This window comes from Ovis aries, chromosome 19 (assembly GCF_016772045.2).
Source record: "Ovis aries strain OAR_USU_Benz2616 breed Rambouillet chromosome 19, ARS-UI_Ramb_v3.0, whole genome shotgun sequence".
Taxonomy (NCBI): Eukaryota; Metazoa; Chordata; class Mammalia; order Artiodactyla; family Bovidae; genus Ovis; species Ovis aries.
In genome coordinates, this window is record NC_056072.1 from 7,775,583 (window position 1) to 7,791,062 (window position 15,480).

Below are 15,480 nucleotides of genomic sequence, written 5' to 3' on the forward strand. Positions count from 1 at the left end.
AAGGATGGGCACATGTTAAAAGGACACAAAGCCAGCTTAAATGGGATCCTGGTGGTCAAGTCAAGGACAACTTGAGCATCAAAATAAAGAATGATAATTAAACATTATAACCCATTGAATACAACAGGAAATTATGTGTCTATACGTAAGTTATATGTCTATACTTATAAGAAGGTCATGATGCATTTAGTCTTCACGTCTCCTTCTGTGTTCAGTTGTTTCTTGGTTTTCATGACCGTGGCACTTTTAAAAATTAAAGGCCAGTTATTCTGTAGCATTTCCCCCAATCAAGGTTTGTTTGATGTTTTCTTAGGATCAGATTTAGATTATGTGCTCTTGGCATCAGTATCACAGAGGTGATAGTGCATCTGCTGACTAACACGATTTCACTTTGCCCCCAGGCTGGTGATAGAACTTTGATTACTTAATTATGGTGGCGCTCCTAGGCTTCTCCACTGTGAAGTTACCCATTTTGTAATTGGTAGGTTTTTTTTGGGGGGAAGGTATTTTAAAACTAAATATCCTGTTTCTGATTTGTTGTTGTTGTTCATTCATTCAGCAGTATCCAACTTTTTGCAACCCCACGGACTGCAGCACACCAGTCTTCCCTGTTCTTCACCATCTCCCAGAGTTTGCTCAAACTTATGTCCATTGAGTCGATGCTGCCATCCAACCATCTCATCCTCTGCTATTCCGTTCTCCTCCCGCCCTCAATCTTTCCCAGCATCAGGGTCTTTTCAAGTGAGTTGACTCCTCGCATCAGGGGGCCAAAGTACTGGGGCTTCAGCTTCAGCATCAGTCCTTCCAATGAACATTCAGGGCTGGTTTCCTTTACGGTTGTCGGGGTTTGATCCTTCTCAAGAAGGAATTGTACTCACAACTTTTAAGGTTTTGCCTGTTTTGAAATAATACTTAAAAAAACAGCAACCCTACACATAGACACACACATAGATGGGAGATGAAGCAGCTGTGACTGCTGTGCATAAATAATATAAAAAGAATTAAGTTGTTAAAGCTAGGTCTCCACCACCAAGCTGCTGGGATGGCTCAGGGACCCAAGGGCACGCTGCTGCTGTGTCTGGTTTATTCACACACCCCTGTTATGCTGCTACTGTGACTGAGCCTCAACAGCATAGTCAACTACATATGACAGATTAAAACACGCCAGAGTGCATGATGGTCACCATTTCATAGACTCTTACGTAATTTAGGGAACTTGGTATATTGCCATTATTTTGCCTTTGTGATATTTGTGATATATTCAGTCGCTTACATGTTGGTAAAAATATGATTTATCGACTGCAATAGTAAATAAATACAGAAGTGAAGAGATCTTTCTACTCTTCAAAATCAGAAAAATTAACAAACAAAATTGAGAGCTAATTTTTCAGTCTTCCTAATAATTAAAGAAATTTGCTCATTAGGATAACCGATTTTATACCTATCAAACATAAAACATAAAAAACATAAAAAAACATAAACATTAAAAAACATAAAAAAACTCAAACATTCTGGATTGCTGAGGAAATCAGTATTACTTAAACTGGCCATGTGTTTTGAGTTGATAACTGGTGGTAACTCTGAAAACTTAAGGCTTACATATCCTTTAATTAAGCAATTCTCTCTAGAACTCTCTTAAAATTATCTGTATATGTGCACAAAAGTTTATGCAAAAATAAGTTCACTGACAGCAACACTGAGGGAATAAAGGAATACCAGAAACTATTAATACCTAATTACAAAATCATGAGGCAGTGTTGAAGGGGAGACTTTCAAGTTTATCTACATATAGTTACATATTACTAAAGATTACTTAAGCCTTTAGTTCAATAAAGTAATGAATCATGTAATTTACAGAGGAAATATGCAATTCCTTATTATTAAAAACAAAGAAAATACTAATTGCACTGTTTTACACTTTATAATCAGTTTCTATATATCTTATCCAAATCTTACAGCATACTATGATTAGACCCAGACTTCCCTGGAGCTCAGATGGTAAAGAATCTGCCTGCAATGAAGGGGACCTGGGTTCAATCCCTGGGCTGGGAAGATCCCCTGGAGAAAGAAATAGGAACCCACTCCAGAATTCTTGCTTGGAGAATTCCATGGATAAAGGAGCCTGGTGGGCTATAGTCCCACCAGGTCGCAAAGTCTGACACGACTGACTGAGCGCGCACACGCATGCGTGCACACACACACACACACACACACACACACACACACACACACAGCTTAGACCTAAGCCAACTCACACACACACACAGCTTAGACCTAAGCCAACTCACACACACACACAGCTTAGACCTAAGCCAACTCACACACACACACAGCTTAGACCTAAGCCAACTCACACACACACACACACACACACACACACACACACACACACACAGCTTAGACCTAAGCCAACTCCAAATCTTGATTATACCTTTTCCCACACTCTCTCTCTCTCACACACACACACACACACACACACACACACAGCTTAGACCAAAGCCAACTCTAAATCTTGATTATACCTTTTCCCACACTCAATCCTTGATTAGAGAGTTTATAACTTTACACTAAAGAATGAGTATCCCTTTAAAGGGTTTTGTCACTCTGTATAAAAATTAATAACTAAATGAAAATGTAACTGGTTTCAGCTGTTCCTGGGAAAACTAAAGTTTTATTGATTTCAAGGATGATCTTAGGATGATTAATCTGTCTTTTATTATGGAGAAGAAAACTACTAAACCAATAGAAATGAGCTCCTAGAAGATGACAGAGGACATTCCCAGCCTCAGAGATCCTTCCTTTTTAGGGAATTACACAAAAAGAACATGTATATTCTATAGCGTCATTGATTACCAGTCCTCCGAATACAGACAGGACATACCATCAGGAAACTGGTCAGCATCATCATCAAACATGGCTTCCTTTAGGGCGGACTTGTTGAAGGGACTCATGCTATCTGAATAGTTATACGGATTATAGTCTCGGGAGCGTGGAGAGGAGTGAGCAGGCATTGAATGGAGCAGTGAAACCTTATTATCAAGGGCTGTTTGGCTTGAGTCAGTAGCATCACCTCCTGCTCTTGGGTCAGACATCCCAGGACCGCCACACATCTATTAATGGGAAGAGGAAGGCACAGCAAATTAAATCATTTTCAAATATCTGTTTGAAAGTCTAAAAAGGTATTTCCCTACTGCTTGAAAGGCTATTTTGAAAAGATAACAAAAACCAGCTGAAAAAAATTAAGTAATGGAAATCCATGATGATGAGCTAAAACTTACATTCAGAAAGTCAAAGTTTAGTAGAAAAGATGTAAAGAAACCATAGCCATGAGGGCAAATAATAATCATGAAAGAATGCTGTCTCTACTGGTCCAAATAGGAAAAGGAGTACGTCAAGGCTGTCTATTGTCACCCTGCTTATTTAACTTCTATGCAGAGTACATCATGAGAAACGCTGGGCTGGAAGAAGCACAAGCTGGAATCAAGATTGCTGGGAGAAATATCAATAACTTCAGATATGCAGATGACACCACCCTTATAGCAGAAAGTGAAGAGGAACTAAAAGCCTCTTGATGAAAGTGAAAGAGGAGAGTGAAAAAGTTGGCTTAAAGCTCAACATTCAGAAAACAAAGATCATGGCATCTGGTCCCATCACTTCATGGGAAATAGATAGGGAAACAGTGGAAACAGTGTCAGACTTTATTATTTTGGGCCCCAAAATCACTGCAGATGGTGACTGCAGCCATGAAATTAAAAGACGCTTACTCCTTAAGAAGGAAAGTTATAACCAACCTAGATAGCATATTCAAAAGCAGAGACATTACTTTGCCAACAAAGGTCTGTCTAGTTAAGGCTATGGTTTTTGCAGTAGTCATGTATGGATGTAAGAGTTGGACTGTGAAGAAAGCTGAGCACCGAAGAATCGATGCTTTTGAACTGTGGTGTTGGAGAAGACTCTTGAGAGTCCCTTGGACTGCAAGGAGATCCAACCAGTCCATTCTGAAGATCAGCCCTGGGTGTTCTTTTGGAAGGAATGATGCTAAAGCTGAAACTCCAGTAGTTTGGCCACCTCATGCAAAGAGTTGACTCACTGGAAAAGACCCTGATGCTGGGAGGGATTGGGGGCAGGAGGAGAAGGGGACGACAGAGGATGAGATGGCTGGATGGGATCCTGACTCGATGGATGTGAATCTGAGTGAACTCCGGGAGTTGGTGATGTACAGGGATGCCTGGTATGCTGCGATTCATGGGGTCGCAAAGTGTTGGACGTAAAGAGTTGGACACGATTGAGCGACTGAACTGAATTGAACTGAACTGAATGACTCCTACAGTTTCCTTATCAAGGGCAGGATCAAATATACACAATGTGATTAGCAAGTTTCTCTATGCCAGTAAAAGATACAAAACAACTTTCATTAGAAACACAGAACTAAAAGCTGCCAGATTTCATTATTAAGGTTGTAAATTCTATAATGACAGTATGTTAATAAAGTATAAGAAAACCGAATTTAAGAAGGCCTACTTAAGGAAAAAGAGGCCACAAAGGACAGCATGACTTTTGGAACGCTGCATGATGGAGTTTGGGCACAATAACATAACTTATCAAAATACCAATTACCACCATCAATATCACCATTACCACCGTCTACTGAGCAACTATGTGCTGCTATGCCAGTAGCAAGGTGTTCTACAAATATTCTTTAAATATTTACTGTACAAGCATTCCATGCCAGGCATCATTACTGGCATTGAGAATATATTAGCTAAGAAATGAGAGAATGCTGTCTATCCTCATGAAGCTGACATTCTAGCTGAGGGACAGAGACATTAGGAAAATGTAATGAGTGAGCTACGTATGCGGTACAGTAGGAGGTGAATCTCGTATGGCAGGCAAGGGCAGTATTAAAGGGACCTGAGTGCCAAGGCTACAGGGGAGTCAGTGTGGTCAGAGTAAGGTTCGCTGGGAAGCCACTGCAGCGAAGATCTGGAGGCAATGAGGAGACTGGCCATGGCTATCTGGGGTAAGAATGTTTACGGCAGAGGGGCAGCCTAGACAGAGGCACTGAGGCAAAGCGTATGCCCTGCACGCTCAGGGACAGCGAGGGGGCAAGTGGCTCGAGCAGAAGAGAGTAGCAGGGGATGAGGCTGCAGAGATAACAAGGGAAAAAATTCTACCGTGTAGACTGCGGCTTGTTTCTGAAGACAGAGTAAACAGACTTCCTGATGGACTGAGTAGGGAGGATGAGAAGCTGAGACAAGGTGAGGACAACTGTCTGTCCAAGGTTTTCGGCTGAGCAACTAGCATTGTATCAACTGAGAGAGAAAAGAACAGTTTGGGGGGAAGATCTGGAGTTTAAACAGGAAGCTAGATGTATGGATCGGGAACTCAGAAGAGAGATCTGGGCTGGATGGAATCACATGATTTATTATATGCACAGTAATTTTTTAAGGTATGCAGTAACATCCCTAGTTTCCTTAGGCAGACATGAGGTTTACAGATGGTAATCTGACTAGTGAGTAAATGGCAAACTCACCCCTGCCAGAATCCACTGCTTGGCACTGCCCCTGCTCCTCTAGGAGGGAAGTCTCAATCATGCAGTGATGTTTCCTAACCTCTCACTGCTACCACACTCAACTTGTAAGGCAGGGAACCTCAAATATGAGTAGTAAACAGGGTTTTGGCAGTCAGTTTACTGGCCCATCTGCCATGTAGGTACGGGGAGAAAAACAATAGCAGGAAAGAAGTCAGGAGGCAGAGAAGGGGGCTCTTTAGAGATCTGCTAAAGCACCGCAGCGTTCTACAATTGTGCGAACACTGAGAAACCACAGGTTCCACAGGAAATGGTGGGATAGCTTGTTCTTAGAAAAGTATAAGATGTCAGAGAAAAGCTGAAGTAGAGTAAAAAAATATCAACAGCTCTTTATATAGTGGCAGAAATAACAAACTGAACAATAAGATTCACTAATGTTAGAAAGATGGGCCAAAACATTCTTAACTGGAACCACATCAACTGATGAAAATATCACCACACTGAACAGGAATTTTCAAAAAGTCTTAACACTTTGTTTTGTCCTACAAGAGCCATGGGATTTGGCCGATGTTCTGGTCCTCTGCTCCTTCATAATGCATGTGTTTTCCTAACTATACCGGCTTTCGTCCTGGTTCTCAGCTGGACGAAGCCTGATCCCACCTAAGCATCTCTGTGCCTGCTATTTCCTTAATGGAATGCTCCTCTCCTAGATCGCGTATGGCTCTACCTGGGTCTCTCTGCAAATGCCATCTTTCCTACAGCGCTAATCTCTATCTGAAACTCCACAAGGAACTTGAGGGCAGCATCTATGCCTTGTAAATCTAAGACGCACAACAGAGCCTGGAGCAAGGCAGGTATTCAGTAAATACTGAGTAATTGACTCCTGAAAGTTTATATCTGAAAATGACAGAAAGCAAAGTTTAAAAACAAAATTAAAAACTCTTAATGAAAATGTGTGCAATGTAAGAATATTCAAATACTCACTGAATCGCCATCATCTTTTTTAGAATCTCTTTTCAATGGTTCATTCATATCTTCTTGACTACGGAAGCTGAAATTCTGAATTGCTTCAGTGACACCTCTAAGAGAGCTATAAATATCTTCAGAGTTCATATTTTCTGTGTCATAATCAAAAGCACTATGAAAAAGACAACAATTAATTTTTGTTTCTGTGTAGTTTTAAAATACAAATACATCTGAGGAAATGGCACAGGATGTTTATAAAGACAGAGTCAGAGAACATATATGTTCTAAAGCATAATTAGCAAAACAAAACCTGACAGGTACAAATGGCTAGAGTATGTGCCGGCAGCCAGTGTGAGGAACTCCGCCCGTGGCAAAGGTCGTGAGGAAGGAGGCTCGGCATACGCACCCCTTTTTTATTTCTTAAAACAGCCAGATGCAGTACAGTTGCAAGCTTCTGAAAGCATGTTCCCTTGTTTGCTCATCAAGGGAAGTTTATAGTGACTCTATAAGGCACAGCCCTTGACAACTGGTTTTTCTTTTCACCTTAAGAACTTTTTTTACATTTTTAAGTAGCTGAGGAAAAAATCGAAACACAGTTCACGACACAAGAAAATTACATAAAACTCAAATTGTGTGTGTGCGCGCATGCATGTTCAGTCGTGCCCAACTCTTAGCGACCCCATGGACTGTAGCTCGCCAGGCTCCTCTGTCCATGGCATTTTCCAGGCAAGAATACTGGGGTGGATTGCCATTTCCTCCTCCAGGGGATCTTCCAGGAATTATTTTGGAACATAGCAATGCTGATTTATTTAGCTATTGTCTACGGCTATTTCACACTACAGCAGCAGAGTTGAGTAGATCTGACAAAGACTACCCTGATTGCAAAGTCTAAAATATTTACCATATGACTCTTTACAGAGTTTGCTAACCCCAGTGGGTACTGCTGAAGAGGAGATAAATACATTTTGCACAAATACATAAGATGACTGAGAATTTTTAATATAAGTGTTACTGATATGAATTCTCTTTTTTTTGGCCATATTATGAGGCATGCATAATCTTACTTCCCTAACGCCAGGGATGGAACCAATGCCCCCTGCAGTGGAAACAGAGCCCTAAGCACTTGACTGCCAGGGAAGTCCCACTACAATATGAATTCTATAATCAGATTCTAAAATTCAACTCAGTCTGGAATTTAGCCATCATAATTATCACATATGCATAGGCATGGAAAAAATATGATGGCAAGTTTACAATATGTTTTGCAATATAACGAAACATATAATTGTAATGAATATGATGAAGACTATGCTACATGGCTAATAACAAAAATCAAGCTGACAAGGACAATAATGGCTACTAAGCCATTTTTTAAAGACCAGGAGAAGGGAAAAAAATGTTAATCCATTAATGAGTTAATTAATAACTTCTGAAATACAGCTCATGTGGGATTTGCTCAAGTGTGTGAAAATTTCACAAGTCTCATGAAGGATCAATCTCAAGATCACATTTTTTTCCTAAGATGTATACATATTGCCATTTTATATTTAACCTTTCCTTTATATTTTTCTTTATTTTTACATTTTTTTGTCTATAAACTTAATTTTGTTTTCTATTTTTAACAGGTGGTTGGCCGATATTAGACCTAAATTTTCATTATAACTTGATCTCATCATTTATATCAACTTTTATAACTGAAAGACACAACTGGAAAGTATTGGATTTATACAGCTTATCTGAGAAACAAACAGTAACTGTGGTATTTAATGTTTAATTACTGCTTGCTTTTTCCAAAAGCTGTGTCCATAAGTTCTCCTGTCACTTACAAGAAAAAGAATTCCATATCCTATATATTATTATCATCTAAAGGATTCATTTTGGAATAAACCGAACATTGTTTTAATTTGCTAAGTTTCTATGTGTCCAAGACATTTTAGTTAAGCAGTAATCAACTGGATTTATATTGATGTCAGTTTTTCTAAGAATGGGAATCTGCAAATACAAACCATGATGGTAAACAATCCTTCTATTACCTTGGAGATAAAGTATTCTGTGATGTATTGGTAGGAGAAGTAAGAGGACTGGACCAGTTGGCGGGTGACCGTGGTGTTGGTCTTGTCAAAGGACTTCCCATGGAACCCTGATGGACAAGAATCAAATAGACGTGAACATATGACAGGCTCTTAGGGAAGCCATACAGTCAAGATGTTGAACACATGGAAGAGCCAGATTTATATTAATAGGTCAGTATTTTATGTATTTAAAAAAATTAAAAAAAACTTTTTGTCTATGTAATGAGACAAGTGGGATCTTAATTCCCCAACCAGGATCAAACCCACACCCCTGCACTGGAAGCACAGAATCTCAACCAATGGACCACCAGGGAAGTTCCCAGGTCACTATTTTACAGTTCTCTTTTAACTTATTACTAAAATTCATTTAGCTGCGTTGGGCCTTAATTGTGGCATGCAGACACAAGTTCCTCCAAGTTCCTCCATGGCACGTGGAATCCCAGGTTCCCTGACCAGGGACTGAATCCATGTTCCCTGCACTGCAAGGCGGATTATGAACCACTGGACCACCAAGGAAGTCCTTGCTAGGTCGTTATTTTAAAATACTCATGTACGTACTCTAGTTTCTGTGGGGAAAAGCTTTCTTCCCATTCAGCAACTAGCTCTTTAAGTTCTTTGTTGTTGTTATCCTCAGCTATTCCTTCTCCTAAATATTACAACAATCTTTTTTCCTCAATAATTAAACAAGATTCCGAATTAACAATCTTAAATTAGCTTCCTGCCCTAAGCCAATTCCTTCCTCCGATCATTCAGTTCAGTTCAGTTCAGTCGCTCAGTTGTGTCCGACTCCCTCTGACCCCATGAATCGCAGCACACCAGGCCTCCCTGTCCATCACCAACACCCGGAGTTCACTCAAACTAACGTCCATCGAGTCAGTGATGCCATCCAGCCATCTCATTCTCTGTCATCCTCTTCTCCTCCTGCCCCCAATCCCTCCCAGCATCAGAGTCTTTTTCAATGAGTCAACTCTTTGCATCAGGTGGCCAAAGTATTGGAGTTTCAGCTTTAGCATCAGTCCTGCCAAAGAACACCCAGGACTGATCTCCTTTAGGATGGACTGGATGGATCTCCTTGCAGTCCAAGGGACTCTCAAGTGTCTTCTCCAACACCACAGTTCAAAAGTGTCAATTCTTCAGCGCTCAGCTTTCTTTATAGTCCAACTCTCACATCCATACATGACCACTGGAAAAACCATACCCTTGACTAGACGGACCTTTGTTGGCAAAGTAATGTCTCTGCTTTTGAATATGCTATCTAGGTTGGTCATAACTTTTCTTCCAAGGAGTAAGCGTCTTTTAATTTCATGGCTGCAATCACCATCTGCAGTGATTTTGGAGCCCCCCAAAATAAAGTCTGACACTGTTTCCACTGTTTCCCCATCTATTTCCCGTGAAGTGATGGGACCAGATGCCATAATCTTCGTTTTCTGAATGTTGAGCTTTAAGCCAACCTTTTCACTCTCCTCTTTCACTGTCATTCAAGAGGCTTTTTAGTTCCTCTTCACTTTCTGCTATCAGGGTGGTATCATCTACATATCTGAGGTTATTGATATTTCTCCCGGCAATCTTGATTCCAGCTTGTGCTTCTTCCAGCCCAGCGTTTCTCATGATGTACTCTGCATAGAAGTTAAATAAGCAGGGTGACAATATATAGCCTTTTCCTATTGACGTATACCTTTTCCTATTTGGAACCAGTCTGTTGTTTCATGTCCAGTTCTAACTGTTGCTTCCTGACCTGCATATAGGTTTCTCAAGAGGCAGGTCAGGTGGTCTGGTATTCCCATCTCTTTCAGAATTGTCCACAGTTTATTGTGATCCATACAGTCAAAGGCTTTGGCATAGTCAATAAAACAGAAATAGATGTTTTTCTGGAACTCTCTTGCTTTTTCCATGATCCAGCGGATGTTGGCAACTTGATCTCTGGTTCCTCTGCCTTTTCTAAAACCAGCTTAAACATCTAGAAGCTCACCTCCAATCATTACAGTCACTTAAATTTTGTTCCTCCTTCAGTTTGATTTACAAACGATTTTTACAAAGACATCAAAGAAGTAAAATCTGGTCATATTAGCGATTTGCCTACTCTTAAGGTAATAATAAAACAATATCTTCTCCTTTTATGTTTTTAATTTTAAGTTTTTGTCCCATGTACCTTGTGGGATCTTAGTTTCCTGAGCAGAGAGTCAACCCACGGCCCTGGCAGTGGCAGCACAGAGTCCCAGCCACTGCACCCCCAGGGAACTCCCCCTTCCCATTTAAAAAAGTAACTGACTTTGGTCCCAAGGAATGGTTCTCACATTGTTTTCCCCTTACACTTTACCTTACTCCTGACATAAGTGCATCTGCTTTCTCCTTTACGCATTATCAAAGGTATTGTCCGCTTTGTCTTTTTAAAACCCAAGTTCAATTCTTTGGCATATTATGCAAATAGTTCAATACCATTTAGATATAACACTAACACTTCATTTACTCAGATCTTACTTCTCCAAAATAAACTCTTGTATTATTCAAGCACCTATGGACTGACAAGCCTGTAATTATTAAATGTGAACATGTCCTTTAAAGCACTACCCTCCTTGGGCCTGTTATTCCTGGAATAAGTCATCCTTGCTGGTCCTCCAATAAAGACTGGTTCATCTAAAGAGCATGCTCTAATTCTCAGGGCTTGCACTGATCTAAGTTCTCATCTAAGTTCTGCTATATTTCACTTTCCTGTTCATACCGTGGTCACCATTCACCACCACCCTAATGCACACCAAATAATAACAGAAAAATTAGAGGCCTAAGGACTATTCTTTCCAGGACAATATTTATTTCTGCTTAGGAAATGCTGCCTAATGCAAATGCAAAAATTACATATTAGGATCAAAGTTTACTTCACGCAAAAAAGAAAGCAATTACTGTTGTTAACCATCCATCACATTAAACAATGGACAAAAAAAATAAAATAAAACAAGTGAAAAAAGACCTGGGTTCCATTGCCAGTGTTTCGAAGGTGATTATGAAGAAGTTTGGTAGCACCATCCTGAAAAGTTTTTGGTAAAGCTCCTAATAACATTGTAAACTCTGGGGTATTGAGTTCAAATAAGGAAATCAGGACTGACTGTGCTGCCTAGAAAACAAAGACATATAAGAAGCAGATGAATATATTTTGGTTACTCAAAGGAGACCATTTTCTTCATTCAACATTTCTGTTCAATAGTGCCAGACCACCTTTCCTAGGGAAAAAGGATGTTCCTACATGCTTTCAAATTTCTTTGCTGAAACAATAAAAAACATTTTTTTGACTTACCATTTGTTTTTTGAAAGAAAGAAGGGATCATGAAAAGTATAACAAATATGATCTACCAAGGGCAATGGTCTTGGCACCTTTGTTGAAAATCAGTTGGCCACAGACACGGGTTTTCTTCTGGACTCTCAATTCTATTCTATTGGTCTTTATCTCTGTCCTTAACCCATTACCACACTGCCTTGATTACCATTACTTTGTATTAGGTTTTGAAGTCAGCAAGTGTAAAGTCCTCCTACTTTTTTTTTTTTTTTCCCCAAGGCTGTTCTGGCTATTACGGGGCCCCAGGAATTCCACTATGAATTTTGGAATCAGCTTCTCAATTTCTATAAAGCCAGCTAGGATATGGTAGGGATTACACTGAATTTATAGATCACTCTGGGGAGTACTGACATCTTAATATAGTAAGTCTTCTTATCCAAGAAGACTTGATCTTCTCATCCAAGAACATGGGATGATTTTCCATCCTAAATTTCTTTCAATATTGTTATACAGTTTCTACTATAAACTCTGTGCTTCGTTAAATTTATCACTTTTTAATCTTCTTAGTGCTATTTTAAATGGAATTGTTACCTTAATTTCACTTTTGGATTGTTTGAATGTTTAGAATACAACTGATATTTGTGTATTAATTTTGCACCCTGCAATCCTGCTGAATGGGTTTATTAATTCTAATAATATTTTAGTGATTCTAAAGGATTTTCTATACATAAAATTATATCATTTGCAAATAGAAATAGTTTTTCTTTCCTTCTTTCTTTTTTGTCTCTTTCATTTTCTTTCTTGTCTTTTTTTTTTTTTTTTTTGGGGGGGGGGTTGTTTTTTCCAGCTCAACTGTCCTGGCTAGAACCCTACTACAGTGTTGAACAGAAATGGTGAGAACTGACATCTATCTCTTGTTCCTGATTTTACAGAGAAAGCACCCAATCTTTCACAATTAAGTAGCTGTGGATATTTGGAGGTGCCCTGTATTGGGCTTAGAAAGTTCCCTTCCCTTGTTAGTTTGCTTGCTATTTAGTCTTAATCATGAGAGATGTCAGATCTTGCCAGATGCCTTTTCTGATGAGATAATTATGTGGCTTTTGTCTTTTTAGTATTCATATGGAGCACTATAACAGATTTTCAGATGTTAACTCAACTTTGCATTCCTGTGATCAATTCCACTTGGTCTTGGTATGTAAGTCTCTTTTTTATGTTACAGAATATGGTTTGCCAGTATTTTGTTGAGGATTAAAAGTGTCCATATTTGTAAGAGATACTGATCTGTAGTTTTCTTTTTGTGTGTGATGTCTTGGTCTGGGTGTTACCAAGATAAAACTGCCCTCAAAGAATGAGTTGGAAAGTGTTCCTACTTTTTATGGTTTTTAAAGAAGAGTTTGAGAAGAATTGATATTAATGTTTGGTAGAACTCACCAGTTAAACCATCTGAGCCTGGCTTTTCTTTTTGGGTGGTTTTTTGATTACTAAATTAATCTCTTAACTTGTTCTATTGACTTTTCCAGTTAGTTTTGTTAGTTTGTGTCTATCTAGGGATTTGCCCATTTCATCCAAGTTTACCACTTCCTAGTATACAATATTGTAGCATTCCTTTATAATTATCTTTATTTCTGGAAGGTTAGTAATAAAATTCTCTGCTTCATTTCTAATCCTAGTAATTTCAGCTTTCTTCATTTTTCTATCAATAGAGCTACAAGTTTGTCAATTTTGTTGATCTTTCCAAAAAACACAATTTTTGGTTTCACGAATTTTCTCTATCATTTTTCTACTCTCTATTTTATTAATTTATGCTTAATCTTTTTTGCTTGTTTGTTTGGCCTGATTTTTTAAATTGAAGTACTCTTTTTGCTATACAATATAAGTTACAGGTGTATACTACAGTGACTCATACATTATAACTCACTTATACTTATTATTTCCCTTGTACAATATATCATTGTGACTGATTTTATACTTAAATGCTTATACTTCATCCTTCTCCACTCCCATATTATCCCTCTCCTGCTGGTAACCACTAGATTGTTCTCTATATCTCAATAGAGTTCTTTCTTATTATATTCACTAGTTTGTTAAATTTTTTAGATTCCGCACGTAAGTGATATCACATAGTGTTTGTCATTGTCCGATTTATTTCACTTAGCATTAAGTTCAACCATGTTGCTGCAAATGGCGAAACTCTGCTCATTTTTACAGCTTAGTAGTATTCCATGGTGTGTGTGCATGTGTGCGTGTATCACCTCTTTATCCTTTCATCTGTTGATGGACACATGTTGCTACCATCCATATCTTGACAACTGTAAATAATGGTGCAATGAACATCACTGGTGTGTGTATACCTTTTCAAATTAATGTTCTTGCTTTTTTTTTTTTTAAGATATATACCCAGGAATGAAATTGCTGGGTCATATGGTAGTTCTATTTTTAGTTCTTTGAAACTAAGGACCTGTTTTCACAGTGACTGCAACAATTTACATTTCCAACACCAGTGTATGAGGGTTCTCTTTTCTCCACATCCTTGCTAACACTTGTTATCTGTGTTCTTTTTGATGACAGCCATTCTGACCGGTGTGAGGTAATATCTCTGTGGTTTTGATTTGAATTCCCTTGATGATTAGTGATTTTCAGCATCTTTTTATTTGCCTGTTGGCCATCTGCATTTTCTCTTTGAAAATAGTCTATTCAGCTTTTCTATTTTTCAATTAAGCTGCTTTTTTTTTTTTTGATGTTGAGTTGTAGAAGTTGTTTATATATGCTGGATATTTATCCCTTATCAGTCATTTGCAAATATTTTCTCCCATATTCAATAGGCTGTCTTTTGTTTTGTTTACGGTTTTCTTTGCTCTGCAAAAGCTTTTAAGTTTAATTAGGTCCCATTTGTTTTTCTTTTATTTCCTTTGCTTTGGGAGATGGAACCAACAAGCACTATTGCGATTTATGTCAGAGAGTGTTCTATGTTTTCCTCTAGGATACTAACAGTATTCAGTCTTACATTTAAGTCTTTAATCCATTTTGAGTTTATTTTTGTATACAGTCTTAGAGAATGTTCTAATTTCATTCTTTTACATGTAGCTGTCCAGTTTTCCCAGCACCAGTTATTGAAGAGATTATTTTTTTCCTCATTGTATATTCCTGGCTACTTTATCATAGTAACACACATTGACCATTTGTGCATGGGTTTATTTCTTGGCTCTCAGAATTCTGTTCCATTAATCTGTGTGTCTATTTTTGTGTCTGTACCATATTGTTTTGATTACTCTGATTCTGTCAGTAGAGCCAGATACAGGATGCAAGAAACAAATGATTAGGGTTGAAGAGGAATCTCAGGAAGATGGTGAAGAGAACAGAGGGTCTAGAAAGGAACACCCCAGAAAAGAAAGAACCACTGTTTTTGAGCATATGGAAAATCTCAGCCATGAGCATGGGGCAGAGATGTTGAACCTATTAACACTTAAAAAATATGTTGGGGGGAGAAACAGGACAATGAAAACCAAGGCAAATTATTAACACTAGGACAAACAAAGTTTCCATAAGGAGGGAGGCAGTAATTAACCACTTGGTGAAAGAATTAATACTTCCACAGTCAAAATTAAATCTTTTCTACTGATTACCAACAACTGATTCATAAGTAT

The 15,480-nt window shown here is 38.6% G+C and overlaps 1 protein-coding gene across 50 annotated transcripts in view; it reads right to left on the minus strand.

Annotated features, from left to right (window-relative positions):
• CLASP2 (cytoplasmic linker associated protein 2) overlaps positions 1 to 15,480 on the minus strand; it is a 180,004-nt gene that overhangs the window by 14,307 nt on the left and 150,217 nt on the right. For all 50 annotated transcript variants that reach the window (XM_060402732.1, XM_060402731.1, XM_060402745.1 and 47 more), the window contains 4 exons: positions 11,534 to 11,677; positions 8,530 to 8,636; positions 6,515 to 6,668; positions 2,882 to 3,110 (listed from right to left, as the gene is read on the minus strand). In XM_060402732.1, the coding sequence (XP_060258715.1) occupies positions 2,882 to 3,110; positions 6,515 to 6,668; positions 8,530 to 8,636; positions 11,534 to 11,677 (634 nt within the window). The remainder of the gene's footprint in view (positions 1 to 2,881; positions 3,111 to 6,514; positions 6,669 to 8,529; positions 8,637 to 11,533; positions 11,678 to 15,480) is intronic.